Raw genomic sequence first — 14471 nt, 5'->3', positions numbered from 1 at the left:
AAACTTATAAAAGCTTTTACATCAAATCTGCCCAAGATATCTTACTACCTTGCCTGTTAAACAGACAGGGTAGGAAGCCAGGCATGGTGGCTCACGCCTGTAATCCCAGCACTTTGGGAGGCCGAGGTGGGCAGATCACAAGGTCAGGAGATTGAGACCATCCTGGCCAACATGGTGAAACCCCATCTCTACTAGAAATACAAAAATTAACTAGGCGTGGTGGCATGCAGCTGTAGTCCTAGCTACTCGAGAGGCTGAGGCAGGAGAATTGCTTGAATCCAGGAGGCGGAGGTTAGAGTGAGCCGAGATTGTGCCACTGCACTCCAGCCTGGTGACAGAGTGAGACTCCATCTCAAAAAAGCAAAACAAAACAAAACAAAGCAAAACAAAAATTAGCTGGGTGTGGTGGCTCACTCCTGTAGTCCCAGCCACTTGAGGGGCTGAGGTGGGAGGATCGTTTGAGCCCAGGAGGCAGAGGCTGCAGTGAGCCAAGATGGCGCCATTGCATTCCAGCCTAGGGGACAGAAAAAAGACCCTATCTCAAAAAATAAATAAATAAATAGGAATAAAAAGAATGACAGCTGGATACAGGATGCCCCATGGTCAAGGTTAAAGGTGCTCCTTTTCAGGGACATTCTACATTTACCTGGGTAGGGTAGTGGTGGTGACATTCTTGAAAGGGACAGCGGGATTGGGTGGGAAGTCAGGGGAGAAATCTGGAATCTCTTCTCCTATACATGCAGTACTCTGGACTGGGGGCAAGGGGAAATCTAATAGGCTTGGCAGGTTTCCCTAGAGTAACCTGCAACCAAATGAGACCTTGACTCTTCCAAGCCTTCACGGTGGGAAGTGGGTATGGAGAAGGGGACAAGGAGCCCGGCTGTGCAGAGCTAAGCCTGACAAGTGGAACCCTCCCTACCTCCAGAGGCCTTAGAGCTCTTCCCACTGCTGTGGAGAACACATAGTCATCACCCTACTGGGCCCTATGGGAAGGGGCAGCTGGACACTCTGGGAGGACCACAGTCCGACGGCCATTCCTAGATGAGTGATGCCCGAGCAGAAGCAACCCCTTTCCAGAAAAGCAAAGCTCTGGTTTGAGGTGTCAGCGACACTGGAAAAGCAGGCAGCTAAGAGGTTTCAAGGCCAGGCACTCACACTGAGATCATCATTGAGGGCGCAGGCTTCTAGCACCTCCTTGTACAGCTGTGCATCAAATGTCTTCCCAAAGAGGATGTTGTCTCGGATGGTGGCAAACTGGATCCAGGGTTCCTGGGTGGCCAGGCCAAAGCCCTTGGACAGCCCCCACACCGCCACGCGCCCACGCAGCCTGCAGAGAGCCAGGCCAGCAATATGGGGACCAGCTCTCCGCTGGGTCCCTCCATGCCCAGCCCTTGCTTCCTAGAAACCTCCCCAGGCTGCTATCTTCCACACAGGGTCCCTCTTCATATCACATGACTGAGCTGGCAGCTCCTGAGGTCACAGGGTCCTAACGAAGCCCATTCTGGGTGGAGAAGGGAAGAAATTGCTCTTTGGCTACAGCCAAGCAGCTGTTGTATTTACATGTGCTCAGGAGCTCAGTAGAGAGTATGGCTACCACATTGTACTTGTTCTCATCTGAAAGCAAGGTCCTCCCTCAAACCTATGCTCCTCTCTGGATCCCTCCCCTGCACAGTCACATTTCTGAAAGAATAGCTGACACCGGATGTTTCCATTCCTTTGCTCACTATTATAGCGTTTAAAACACTCTGGTGTAATGATTACAATCATTCGCTTTCTTGGCCACCTCGTTCTTTCCAGATTGAAAACTCTCCCAATAAAGGGACCATGCATTGCTCTTCTTAGTACCCCTGACCCCCAAAAGGGGTCCAACATATAGCAGGGGCTCAGTGTTTGCTAAAGGACAAAGTGAGGACAGGGGTGCATAAGAGGTTGGTTACCTGTGGAGCTCTCCAGCGATGGCAGCCAGCAGGGAGCTCTTCCCACAGCCCACCTTCCCCACGATGCCCACCAGCATACCCTGCAAAGAAGCCACACAAGTGTCTGCTATTGGTAGGGGATGGGACAGAGGGGGCAGTGGTCTCCCTCCTGACACTCTGGGCTGCCAATCCTCCCACTGAGGCTTCTCTTTTTTTCTTTCTTTCGTGTGTAGGGAAAGAATTCTCCACTTCACAGGCTGACCTGTTGGCTCTAGAGAAGTAGGGTGCTTTTTTCTCCACTCAGAGTGGCTATCAGTTTCACTGTCTATGTGAAGGGCCTCTGAAGGGGAACAGCATGCCAGAGAGAATGGGAGGAAACCACCCAAGAACTTCCAATGTAAGCTCTAAGACAGGCATCCCAGAATGGGAGAGGGAAGGGTAGAACTCCAGGCTTTAGGTCCTGGATGGTGGGTTGGCTAAGTCAACCTGTGGCTAGACTTCCCCTATCTCAGGGAGAAAAAGCAGTGCTTTGCATACATCCCTATTTCTGTGGGCTTACAGTTTAAAATTTTCTGTTTCCCTTTTTTTTTTTTTTTTGTCATAACATATGGAGCTATCTCCCTGCTAAAAAACAAAAACAAAAAACAACAAAAGTCCTAGTTCCTTCTCTAGAAGGGACTGGGCTCTCAGAAGCTCTATCTGCCTGTGATGCCCCAAATCTGCCAGCCAGGATTGACCCATCTACAAGTGACCACTTCTGAGGCCTTTCCCTGGGAATTTGGGACCAGGATCCAGAGACAGCTTCTCCCTGTTGGCTGTAATCTGTAAACTTGAGCATTCTCTGTAGTCAGATCTTCTGCTCAATGGAGGGTGTGTCCACAGAGAGAAGAGGACCAGGCAAATACAGGGAGAGAGGCACACAGAAGCAGAGAGCTCTGCGAGTTGAGGCCTGGTTCTGGGCTATTTCTAAGATCCAGCTGCGTTCCTGCCTTTGGATTCTGCAACGTATCTCTATATCCTTATTAGAATTCTTGTTTGCTTAAGCTAGTTGCAGTGCATTTCTGTAACTTATATCCAAAAAAGCCCCAACTAACACGTTAGCAAAATTCCTTTGTACAAATCCAGCCTTGTCTTGCCTGAACTAAGAGGAAAAACAAAACACACAGCCCAAGCCAGAAACGTGAGCCAAATGTGGTGGAGGCAATTCAGCCACCACCAGAGAATGCCGGGTTGAGCTGTGGGGCACAGGGTTGGACAAAGGTCAGGAGAGAGTGAAAACTCAGGACAGGAGGTGAACAGGAGTTGGCTTATTGCCAGGAATGCCCCATTTTAAGTTCTTTGTATGCTGTAGCATGAGCCACAGGGTGTGACTGCTTTTCACCAGCCTAAACAGGGGATCCCCATTTGCAAAATATTTCTTGGAAGCACTTGCTGGGCCTCTCCCCCAGATCCCCAATCTGGGGGAGATGTTAGTTAAGCCCCAGGGCCTGTTCTGAATGCTGCAGCTTCCGAGGGACATGGAGAGACAAACACACCTATTGGTCTGGACTGGATGGATACACGCTGCCTAAAGACCAGAGAGAGGTGCAACTATTCTGAGATTCAGATGTGAGGTGTCCTCTCCTCATGGATGAGAACCTGCTCACCAAATGCCTCTCCCTCCTGCAGCAATTAGAGCTACACAGCGATCAGCTATGATTGGCTCGGTCATTGCTTCTCTGACATGAGTTCCTCTCTCGTGAGTCTGAGGACTCTCCCAGGGTGTCTGTTCAACAAACCTTTTTCACTTCGAGATGACCGATGAAGGTCTCCTGGCTGGTTCCAACTGGGTCCCAGGAGAACAAGGCTCCATGCAGCTCCAATACTGTAGATGGTTCTGTGGGGGGATCTGAACACAGAAGCCACTTGATTTAGGCTCCTAAACTACCACAATCTGCTTGGGGAGGGTAAATCAAGTAATTGACTTGCCAGCCCCATATCTACCTGCCCAGAGCTAACTGAGTCTGAGTTTTGGATTCCGCTCTCTCTAACCCCTCTTGGTGACATCTATGCGTGGTACCCAAGTGGCTCCACTCCCCTTCTCACCCTGTGCCAGGTTCTGCCCACTAGCTTCCCATTACCTGGGCTGTAGTAGGCCTGGGGGTTGTGGTTTGGAAGGTCGAGGAAAAGCTGGATCCGGTCCAAGGACACTTTGGCCTCCAGGAGGCCATTGATCACCCAAGGGAAGTTGTTGAGAGGAAGAATAAGCATTCGCACCAGTGCCAGGGCCGTGAACACCTGAGGGAGGTGAGAGGAGGGTGAAGCCCCAGGAGTTATCTAAGGGCCTGTTTCTAAGGGAAGCCCTGTGGACAGGTCTGTGGAGGAAAGAACTGGGCAACGATAGAACTGAAGGGCTGGCTGGCCAATCCTGGGATCAGATGTGGCAGAGGTGGTCACTTAAAGAATCCTAGAAATTTCAATGTTCAAGGGATACAGGTTGCATTTTTTTTTTTTTTTTTTTTTTCTTGACGGGTCTTGCTCTGTCACCTAAGCTGGAATGTAGTGGCATAATCTTGGCTCGCTGCAACCTCCACCTCCAGGGTTCAAGTGATTCTCCTGCCCCAGCCTCCTGAGTAGCTGGCATCACAGGCATGCATCACCACACCTGGTTTTTATATTTTTAGTAGAGACAAGCTTTCACCATGTTGGTCAGGCTGGTCTCGAACTCTTGGCCTCAGGTGATCCGATTGCCTTGGCCTCCCAAAGTGCTGGAATTACAAGTGTGAGCCACCGTGCCTGGCCAAGGTTGCATCTTTTTAACTAGGCAGGCCTAGCTCATTTTGAGACTTTTCTAGAATTTCCAAGTAGCAACATCACCTGGCCTTGGCTAGACGCAGGACTGGATCAAAGATTTTTTTCCTAAGGCCATTAGAACAAGTATAAAGAGACCTAACCCCAAGCCTGGAACTGACTAGAAGTTGGAGTGAAAGGTAGAAGAGAGGAAGGAAAGGAATCCTTCACAGAGGGGAAGGTTATATATCCAAGGCCCCCACAAAAAGGTTCCTTCAGTTTTCCCTTGGTCGACAGGCAGTCAGGGATCCCTCCCTCCTTCTCAGCCAGCACCGAGGGCCTGAGCCTACGTCTCCACTTCGCCGAAGTCTCCTTGATGCTGGTCCCCTTCCTTCCTGGTCCTCACCTTGGTGGCAGTGAGCTGGTGCCCCATGAGGACATAGGTGATGAAGATGACGATGGAGATGACAACCGGTAGGGCAGCCCACAGGTATACACAGGCCGCATCCAGGTATTTGATGACCCGGAGTCGCCCCAGCTCTCGAGCCCGGCAGGCCTCTACTCGGGCCCCCAGTGCCTGCTCCCACCCGCAGAGCTTGATGACCCGAATGCCACTCAGCAGCTCTGTCACAAGCTAGGGAAAGGAGACAAGGGAGAGGCGTGAAGTGGAGGCACCGCTCATGTGTCTTGTCCGCCAAGCCTTCCCCAGGCTCCTGGCAGAATGTTCAGTATTCTAAGCTCCTAGATACTCTGCACTGCCCTAGTCTTGGTTTTCTTCCTCACCTCAATCCTTTCTGGAAATCCTGCCCTTCAAATCCTTTTCAGCCCTGGGTTGCTTCCCCTCCCAGTCTCTCTTTTACTTCTCCACTGGCTCCAGCTGGGGACAGGTTGGAGTAGGAATTCCCCACCTTCCTAGGAGAAGAAGTGGTGGAAGGTGCAGCCAAGTCACCACAGTGGAGTAAAAGCACTCCTCCCATTAGATGAGGGACAAAAGGCTATCTCCCAAAACCAAAAGATGTGAGCTTTGGGGGCTGGCCCCCCAGTTCTGGCCCCCAGCTTGAGTGGCACAGAAACTATCCTGTAGGAGTACACAGGCATAAGAGGCCACACCACAGCCCAGGGTCAAACAGGCTAATGGGCCCAGGGAAGATGGGCAAGGGCCAAAACTCCTTGTCTGTAGCTGTCACAGGTAGGGGAAAAGGCCTCATGCCATAACCATCTATCAACCTCCCTTCCCTCCAGGAGCACTCTGAACTGTTCCACTAAGGGTCGATAACCATGCTGTATGAACCCCCAGGACTGCCATCCCCTTTGTACCCACAATCACTGCAGAACCCAGAGCTGATTCAGCCAAACCCTAAACACCTAGAGTTGGCCGAGGCAGGAAAGTGACCTATTCCCTTTCCCTCAGCCTATCCAAAGAGGCAGGTGCGGATCTCCTAGGTCTCTCTACATGCAGCCATGGGGTGGTCTGTGCCCTAGGTAAAGAGGTTGGAGACTTGGGTCCCAGCTCAGGCCCTACAGACCTGTTTGGTGCCAGGGAGATGACTTCCTACCTCCCAGGGTGGCCACATGTATTCAGAGCTTACTTTGTGACTGGCACTATGCTAAGCATTATCTCATGAGATCCTTACAACAGCTCCACAAGGTGAGCTATTATTATTCTCATTTTACAGACGAGGAGGGGGGAAGCCCAAATAGGTTAAGTGACTTGTCTGAAGTGATTGAACTAGTAAGTGTAGAGCCAGGATTTGAACCCAGGTCTATCTTTCTCCAGTCTCAGCTCTTAACTTTGAGGTCACTCTCACTCCCTCAGGTAGTGTGCATAGGAAGACCTGTGGCCCTGGGCTGGGTGGGGTCTCCAGATAGCTGAGGGACCCCAAGTACCCCCTCACCTTAACCCGCGCATCCTTGTGCCGTAGCATTTCCTGGTTGCTGGCCATGATGCGGGTGGCAATCACTTTGTTGACAGGTACCAGCAGCAGTGCCAAGATCAGACCACCCACAAAGGACACGCCTACCTGCTGGTACAGCAGGTAGAGGGTGATGGCCAGCTGCAGGGGCAGGCCCCAGGCTTCATGGAAGCTCCCAGCAAAGTTAAGCAGCCGTTCAGAGTCAGTGCCTAGTAGGTTCACGGCCTCCCCAGTAGGAGGGCGGCTGGGCCCCAGCTGTAAAGTCTTGCGGTACAGGATGTTCAGCACGGCCCCCCGTGCCTGAAGTTTTACCTTACATACCTCATACCCATACTGATTCTGCAGCACAGCACCCAGTACAGCCCCACTGGCTAGCCCCAGAGCGTAGAGCAGGCCATGGCTTAGTGGCTCCTGCCCCTCTTCCAGGAAGCTCACCAGTAGGGAGAGCAGCAGGGGCCCTGAGAATCCCAGCATGGTCCCTACCAGCTTCAGCAGTCCAAGTGTCAGATAGCACCGTCCAAAGGCCCTGTATAAGGCCCTCCACAGTCGGGCCCCCTCCTGCCAGTGTGACTGGAAGACACGAGCCAGGTAGGTTGGATGCAGTCTGTGGGGGAGGCGACAAATGTCCTGAGGCCGCTGGAGCTCTCCACAGGCCCCACGGGCCAGCAAGGGTGCCAGCCAGGCATAGGAAAAGTGTGACAGCCAACTCTCCCCATCTTCAGCCACCTCAGGTTCTTGATCCTCGGGCAGGAGGGGTTCCTGAGCCCAGGGTTCTCGTGGTCCCCCAGGAGCTGCCCATCCCAGTGCATAGGCCAAGAGTGCAGCCAGCTGCAGGATGAGCAGGCATAGGCGGGCCACGGGCCCTGGGAGAAGTGGGGGCAGAAGTGTGCCTCGTTGGCAATGCCACAACACGGTCAGCACTAGGGCTGGAGCTGGCAGCAAGGCTACCAGGGCCAAGGCCAAGGGACCCCGGGAGTGGCCATGAGAGGAATGGGACAACACCCACAGGGCCAGGCTGTGGCTGATCCAGGCCACAGCTGCCACACACCCTGCCAGCACCTCTAGGCCTATGGGTCCTGGGCCTGCCCCTGGTGGCAAAGCAACTGGAAGGAGGTCTAGCAGCGGGAAGACGGAAAGCAGGAAGGAAGCTGCAAGTCGGAGGCGCCATCCAGGACTGCAGGGTAGGATGTAATCTGGACTCCTGAGGACAAGAGGGAAGACAAGGAGGCACGCTGTGGCTGACTCAGGACCCAGACATACCCCTCACCTCCAAAAATTCACTTACCTAAGAAATCAACTCCCTTCCTGCCTTGCACATCTTATCCCTACCCCACTTTACCTCGGAACCCAGGGTCTTTTCTCCCAGGAAGTCTTCCCAGATGAACCTAACTCATTTTCTGACGAAATGAGCTAACAAGCCACCTGAGCCTAACTACCTACACCATTTCTGACTTTTTTTTTTTTTTTTCTGTAACCACAGACATTAACAATTTTGAGGTAAGGTTGTACTTAACATGAAGACTAGGGAAAAAACAGTCCTGGGTACTATGTCTGCTACTTGGGTGATGGGATCATTAGAAGCCCAAACTTCAGCATCACACAGTATATCCATGTATAATTACAAACAAGCACGTATCCCTCATGAATCTAAAATTTAAAAAAAATCCAGGCCAGGTGCTGTGGCTCACGCCTGTAATCCTAGCACTTCGGGAGGCTGAGACGGGACGATTACCTGAGGTCAGGAATTCAAGACCAGCCTGGCCAACATGGTGAAACCCCATCTCTACCAAAAACGCAAAAATTAGCCAGGCATGGTGGCAGGCACCTGCAATCCCAGCTACTCAGGAGGCTGAGGCAGGAGAATCGCTTGAATCCGGGAGACGGAGGTTGCAGTGAGTTGAGATCACGCCACTGCACGCCAGCCTGGGCGACAGAAGGAGACTCCATCTCAGGGAAAAAAAAAAAAAAAAAAATTCCAAAGTTTTCATGCAGATAACCGCTAAAGGGTACATATTCATTTTTACAAAAGGATCCACCTAAGAGTACCCTTAAATTCACCTGAAGCACTATTAGATGAATAAAAATTGGACTTACATACAGCTTTTATATTCTAATATGGTAGCCTAAACTTTATAAAGCCTTGGAATATTCTACTCTCTTTCCACTGATTGTAGAAGGTGGTGTGGATTGCTTTTGTGACTCCTTTAGCTGAAGAAAAATATCTCTTTCTGCTTGTGTTTACATCTTCTTGGCATACAAAGAAATTTTTTTTGTTTGTTTGTTTTTTGAGACGGAGTCTTGCTCTGTCACCCAGGCTGGAGTGCAGTGGCGGGATCTCGGCTCACTGCAAGCTCCGCCTCCCGGGTTCACGCCATTCTCCTGCCTCAGCCTCCCGAGTAGCTGGGACTACAGGCACCTGCCACCTCGCCCGGCTAGTTTTTTTTGTATTTTTTTAGGAGAGACGGGGTTTCACCGTGTTAGCCAGGATGGTCTCGATCTCCTGACCTCGTGATCCGCCCGTCTCGGCCTCCCAAAGTGCTGGGATTACAGGCTTGAGCCACTGTGCCCGGCCAAAGAAATGTTTTTAATAAACAAAAGGTGATCTGTTGCATTAAGAATCAAATACAGGGGCTGGTCACGGTGGCTCATGCCTGTAATCCCAGCACTTTGGGAGGCTGAGGCGGTCAGATCACTTGAGGTCAAGAGTTTGAGACCAGCCTGGCCAACATGGTAAAACCCCATCTCTACTAAAAATATAAAAATCAGCTGGGTATGGTGGCACGCACCTGTAATTCCAGCTACTTTGGGACCCTGAGGCACGAGAATCGCTTGAACCTGGGAGGCGGAGGTTGCAGTGAGCTGAGATCGTGCCGCTGCACTCCAGCCTGGGCGATGGAGAGAGACTCCATCCAAAAAAAAAAAATTAAATACAGGAAAACATACCTGCAGCAGTGAGTGTCAGCATGTCTTGAAAGTTCATATAAAAAGAGGACTGAGTCTGTTACACCCTTTGTTGGCAGGGCTAGGTTACTAAAAGTTTGCTTGTAAACTAAAATGCAGAGTCTTGCTCTGTTGCCAGGCTGGAGTGCAGTGGCGGGATCTCAGCTCGCTGCAACCTCCGCCTCCCAGGTTCAAGCGATTCCCCTGCCTCAGCCTCCCTAGTAGCTGGGCGTTTTCTTAAAAGTCCACCTGATGACACTGATTTGTAAGGATTTAGATGGGAATAAAAATCAGCCTTTAAGAATTCTATTTCTGGGCTGGGCATGGTGGCTCATGCCTGTAATCCCAGCACTTTGGGAGGCCAAGGCAGGTGGATCGCTTGAGGCCAGGAGTTCAAGACCAGCCAGGGTAACACAGTGAAACTCCATCTCTAGTAAAAAATATGGAAATTGGTCAGGCATGGTGGCACACACCTGTAGTCTCAGCTACTCCAGAGGCTGAGGCAGGAGAATCGCTTGAACCCAAGAGGTGGAGGTTGCAGTGGAGGTGGAGGTTGCAGAGCGCCACTGCTCTCCAGCCTGGGTGACAGAGTAAGACCCCGTCTCAAAAAAAAAAAAACAACATTTGTTTCTGGCTGGGCATGGTGGCTCACATCTGTAAACCCAGAACTTTAGGAGGCTGAGGAAGAAGGATTGCTTGAGCCCAAGAGTTCAAGACCAGCCTGGACGACAAAGCAAGGCCTTCTTTCTACCAAAGATTTTTAATATATATATATATATTTTTTTTTGAGACAGAGTCTCGCTTTGTCGTCCAGGCTGGAGTGCAGTGGTGCGATCTTGGCTCACTGCAACCTCCACCTCGTGGGTTCAAGTGATTCAAGAGAGGGTTTCACCATGTTGGCCAGGCTGGTTTCAACCTGACTTCCAGGGATCCGCCTGTCTCAGCCTCCCAAAGTGCTGGGATTACAGGCATGAGCCACTGTGCCAGGTCAATTTTTTTGTATTTTTAGTAGAGATGGCATTTTGCCACGTTGGCAGGCTGGTCTCGAACTCCTGGCCTCCCACAGTGTTGGCATTACAGGCTTGAGCCACTGCATCTGGCCTATTAAAAATAATTTTAAAAAATTAGCCAGGCGTGGTGGCATGCACTTGTGGCCCCAGCCCCAGCAACTCAGAAGGCTGAGGTGGGAGGCTGCAGTGAACTGTGATTGCACTACTGTACTTCAGCCTGGGCAACAGAGGGAGACCCTGTCAAAAAAAAAAAAAAAGCACACACACACACACAAAGAAAAGAAAAAAGGAAAAGAAAAAAAAAAGTTATATTTCCTAAGATGTGGGGACCCAAGAAAACTGGCCCCAAGTTGGCCATCAACCAACCTCATCACCCCAAGTCTCTTTTCCTCTCTTAATCTCACTTTCCTCACCAGCACAGTGAGCAGTGAGTCTCAAATTAAAAGCCTTCTGAGGCCCTTTCCTATCTTAGGTTCTCGATCTCTCTAACCCTTCTCAGCAACACACACAAGGCTGATAAGTGAAATGAGGCACAATTTCTATTGATCACGTGATGGTCTTCCTTGCTTTCGCAGGGAGCGGATGAATCCCTTGGATAGGAGAAGCTGTGGATCTGCTTGGTCTAGGAGGAATTCTGATTTGTTTCTTACACAGAGACAAAAGTCTAGAAGGGTTTAATCACCTAGCAAAGACATCCACAGCCTTCTCAGAGGAGCAGCTATTAAAAATTGGCACAGTCTTTTGGGAACTCAATCTAATGAGAAAGCAAGCAAGACCTCTTGGATAGGGACACTTTCCCCCATCAGACTAGGAACTGCTAAAGCCAGAGACCAGACCGCCCTCCTGTCTTCTCAGCAGCTAGAATGAGACTAACTTTAGTCATCTCTAGCCATAAAAGAACTAAATACAAAATCAAGGTAAGTTTAGCATCCACACCTTATAGCCCTTAATTGGGGGAAGGTTTAATGTTTGATTTTGCTCTTCTTGTCTATCTACTGCTTCCCCTTCAGCTGAGCGTACGTATACTTTTCTTAATCTGGAAACACTAACGTTTCATGGGTTGAAATGGTGAGAAACTGAGCCTACAACTTAAACACGTCAGCGCTTTTGGCTAAAAACGTTGTTCCCCCAATTCTGCCTTCAATTCATGACAGCTGAGTCTGGGTAACTGAAAATGGACAGTTCTGATGATTTCTGACACTCATTAGACCTTTAAAAACATGCCAGGCACTGCACTATATGCTTAAATTAATTATCTCATTTAAACCTCCCAAGAATGAGACTCAGAGAAGGCAGGTACTTGCCCAAGAACAGCCACATTGCTGCTAAGTAGTAATGCTTAGATTTTATTCTACTTCTGCCCTACTCCAGAGACCTAGCTATTCTGGTGACACTGCCGGAAGATGTAGGTTGCGGGTGAGATCTGCAGGCACACACGGACAGATGCCTTGCGCTTGTCTCTACCCACCTCGGGGTGCCCAAGTAGCAGGCACTGAGCACGGCGAGGAGTGCGTGGGGCAGGGCGCTGAGCACCAGCTGGGTGAAGCAGTGGCCTGTGGTGTCCCCCTCCCACAGCGGGAGCGGCCACGCTGCGCTGCTGCCGCACAGCTGGGCCAGAAGTCGCTCCATGAACGCCTCACCTGAAGGCAAAGTTGAACGTGAACGCGGTGCAGAGTAACAGCCGGCTTTGCTGGCGCTTTCCAGCCCGGTCTCCCCGCCTCCAGCCCCGCCCCGGAACCAGGACCGCCCGTCGCTTCCGCCCCGAAGCCAGACCCCGCCCATTCTCGCGGTACCAAGGGTAGAAACGTAAGAGGTTTCCCCGTTGGATTCTGGACGCTGGTCACCCACCTTTCCATCTGTTTTTCCCCTCTCGTTTCTCCGTCCCCAGGCATCCGGAACCTCAAACCTGAAGAAGCTGCTGTGCACCGGATTCCGATATCCTGAATACTGGTGTATGCAAAAAAAACTACTGCCCGGGCGGGGTGCTGCGCCAGCTACGGCTGGTGCACCCCCGAGGCTGGAACACTTAGACAGGGCTCTTAGCCACGCCCATATGCGAGTAGCTGCACGCATGCGCACTGCTCTCTGCTTCGGCTAGCCTTTGCAAGCAGGCGCGCTGTCGCAGTCGCACCATTGCGTTTCGGCACGCTTTTGTGGCCTGGCTTGCTTTAAGGATCCATCCCTCCCTTAGTGCGACGTCATTTATAATCTCTCACGTGGAATATTCGCTCCCAACTGTGAAAGCTTACTAGTTGGCCCAAGCATTGCAATCTCCATTTTTTTAGAGAGGTGGGGAGCCGCGCACTACGGTAGCGCGCGCCGGTAGTCCCTGCGCGCAGGTAGTGCCTGCCCGCCGGTAGATCCCTAGAGGATGGTCTGAGCCCAGGAGTTCGAGAACAGTCTGAGCAGCATAGAGAGACCCCAGTGCCAGATAGATGGATGGATGGAAATTCAAACATACCTGTCCCACGGACAAATAATGCCGCTTTGAGACACAACCGTTTTCTCTCATTCTAGGGCTGTATGACCTTGGACAAGTTACCTAACCTCTTTGAACCTCAACTTTTTTTTTTTTTTGAGACACTGTCTCGCTCTGTCGCCAGGTTGGAGTGCCGTGGCACAATCTCGGTTCACTGCAACCTCCGCTTCCCAGGTTCAAGCGATTCTCCTGCCTCAGCCTCTCGAGTAGCTGGGACTACAGGCGCGCGCAACCATGCCCAGCTGTTTTTTGTTTGTTTTTGTTTTTTGTATTTTTAGTAGAGATGGGGTTTCACCATGTTGGCCAGGATGGTCTCGGTCTGTGACCTCGTGATCCGTCCGCCTTGGCCTCCGAAAGTGCTGGGATTACAGGCGTGAGCCGCTGCGCCCCGCCAAGCCTCAACTTCTTTATTTGTACAACAGGGACAATACCAATACTAAAGTACTGTTGAGAGAGTTGAATAATTAATTTAGCCGGCTTAGGGCAAGTGCTTTGCTTAGGGTAGTCCTCCAGTAAATCTTTTAAGGAAGCAGTGGGAAGAACATAACCTTTATATGGACCTGAATTTGAATGCTTTTAGCAGAGGGATGTTAGGCAAGTTACTTCTGCATCTTTATTTTATTATCTGTTTGTCAGGCATGGTGTTGGTATTTCCTTTACATAGGTGTGTACAGTGCTTGAAGAAGAATAGCTAAACAAATAACAATTATGGTTATCCCACTTAATCTCAGTAAGAAGCCCCATATCCCTCAATGTCAAGAATTAAGTTTCCTGTTTTTAAAAACTAAGAGATGCAGGTTTGCATTTCACAATCTTTAGTTATTAATTTGAGTCTTGCTACCTGGCCCAGGCTGGTCTTGAACTCCTGGCCTCAAGTGATGCTCTTGCCTTGGCCCCCCAAAGTGCTGGGATTACAGGTGTGAGCCACTGCACCTGGCCAGGCTCCACTTCTAATTTTTTTCTTTTTCTTTTTTTTTTTTTTTTTTGAGATGGAGTCTGGCTCTTTCGCCCAGGCTGGAGTGCAGTGGCTGTGATCTCGGCTCACTGCAAGCTCCACCTCCTAGGTTCATGCCATTTTCCTGCCTCAGCCTCCAGAGTAGCTGGGACTGCAGGCGCCCACCACCACGCCCGGCTAATTTTTTGTATTTGTAGTAAAGACGGGGTTTCACCGTGTTAACCAGGATGGTCTCGATCTCCTGATGTCGTGATCCGTCCGCCTCGGCCTCCCAAAGTGCTGGGATTACAGGCATGAGCCACCGCTCCCGGCCTTCCACTTCTAATTCTAATTCACTTGCTGTTTCCATCACGTCTGCAGTTACTTCCTCCACTGATATCTTGAAGGTCCATCCATGAAGGTTGGAATCAGCTTCTTCCAAACTTCTGTTAATGTTGATATACGTTGTCCTTCTCCCAGGAATCATAAATGTTTCTTTTTTTTTTTTTT

At 50.7% G+C, this 14471-nt stretch overlaps 1 protein-coding gene across 1 annotated transcript in view; it reads right to left on the bottom strand.

Moving 5' to 3' along the window:
• The window catches only part of ABCC10 (ATP-binding cassette, sub-family C (CFTR/MRP), member 10), a 35088-nt gene extending 22485 nt beyond the window's left edge, over nucleotides 1-12603 (bottom strand). The window contains exons 1-8 of the mRNA XM_011986780.1: nucleotides 12397-12603; nucleotides 12017-12188; nucleotides 6581-7799; nucleotides 5092-5319; nucleotides 4037-4193; nucleotides 3695-3804; nucleotides 1938-2017; nucleotides 1156-1327 (exon numbers count right to left, since the gene is read on the bottom strand). Coding sequence (XP_011842170.1) covers nucleotides 1156-1327; nucleotides 1938-2017; nucleotides 3695-3804; nucleotides 4037-4193; nucleotides 5092-5319; nucleotides 6581-7799; nucleotides 12017-12177 — 2127 coding nt within the window. The 5' untranslated portion in view covers nucleotides 12178-12188; nucleotides 12397-12603. The remainder of the gene's footprint in view (nucleotides 1-1155; nucleotides 1328-1937; nucleotides 2018-3694; nucleotides 3805-4036; nucleotides 4194-5091; nucleotides 5320-6580; nucleotides 7800-12016; nucleotides 12189-12396) is intronic.
• Between the last annotated feature and the right edge of the window lie 1868 nt (nucleotides 12604-14471).

Source organism: Mandrillus leucophaeus, unplaced genomic scaffold, assembly GCF_000951045.1.
Source record: "Mandrillus leucophaeus isolate KB7577 unplaced genomic scaffold, Mleu.le_1.0 Scaffold3, whole genome shotgun sequence".
Taxonomy (NCBI): domain Eukaryota; kingdom Metazoa; phylum Chordata; class Mammalia; order Primates; family Cercopithecidae; genus Mandrillus; species Mandrillus leucophaeus.
The sequence above is the reverse complement of the archived record's forward strand: the minus strand, read 5'-3'. Positions and strand labels throughout refer to the sequence as shown.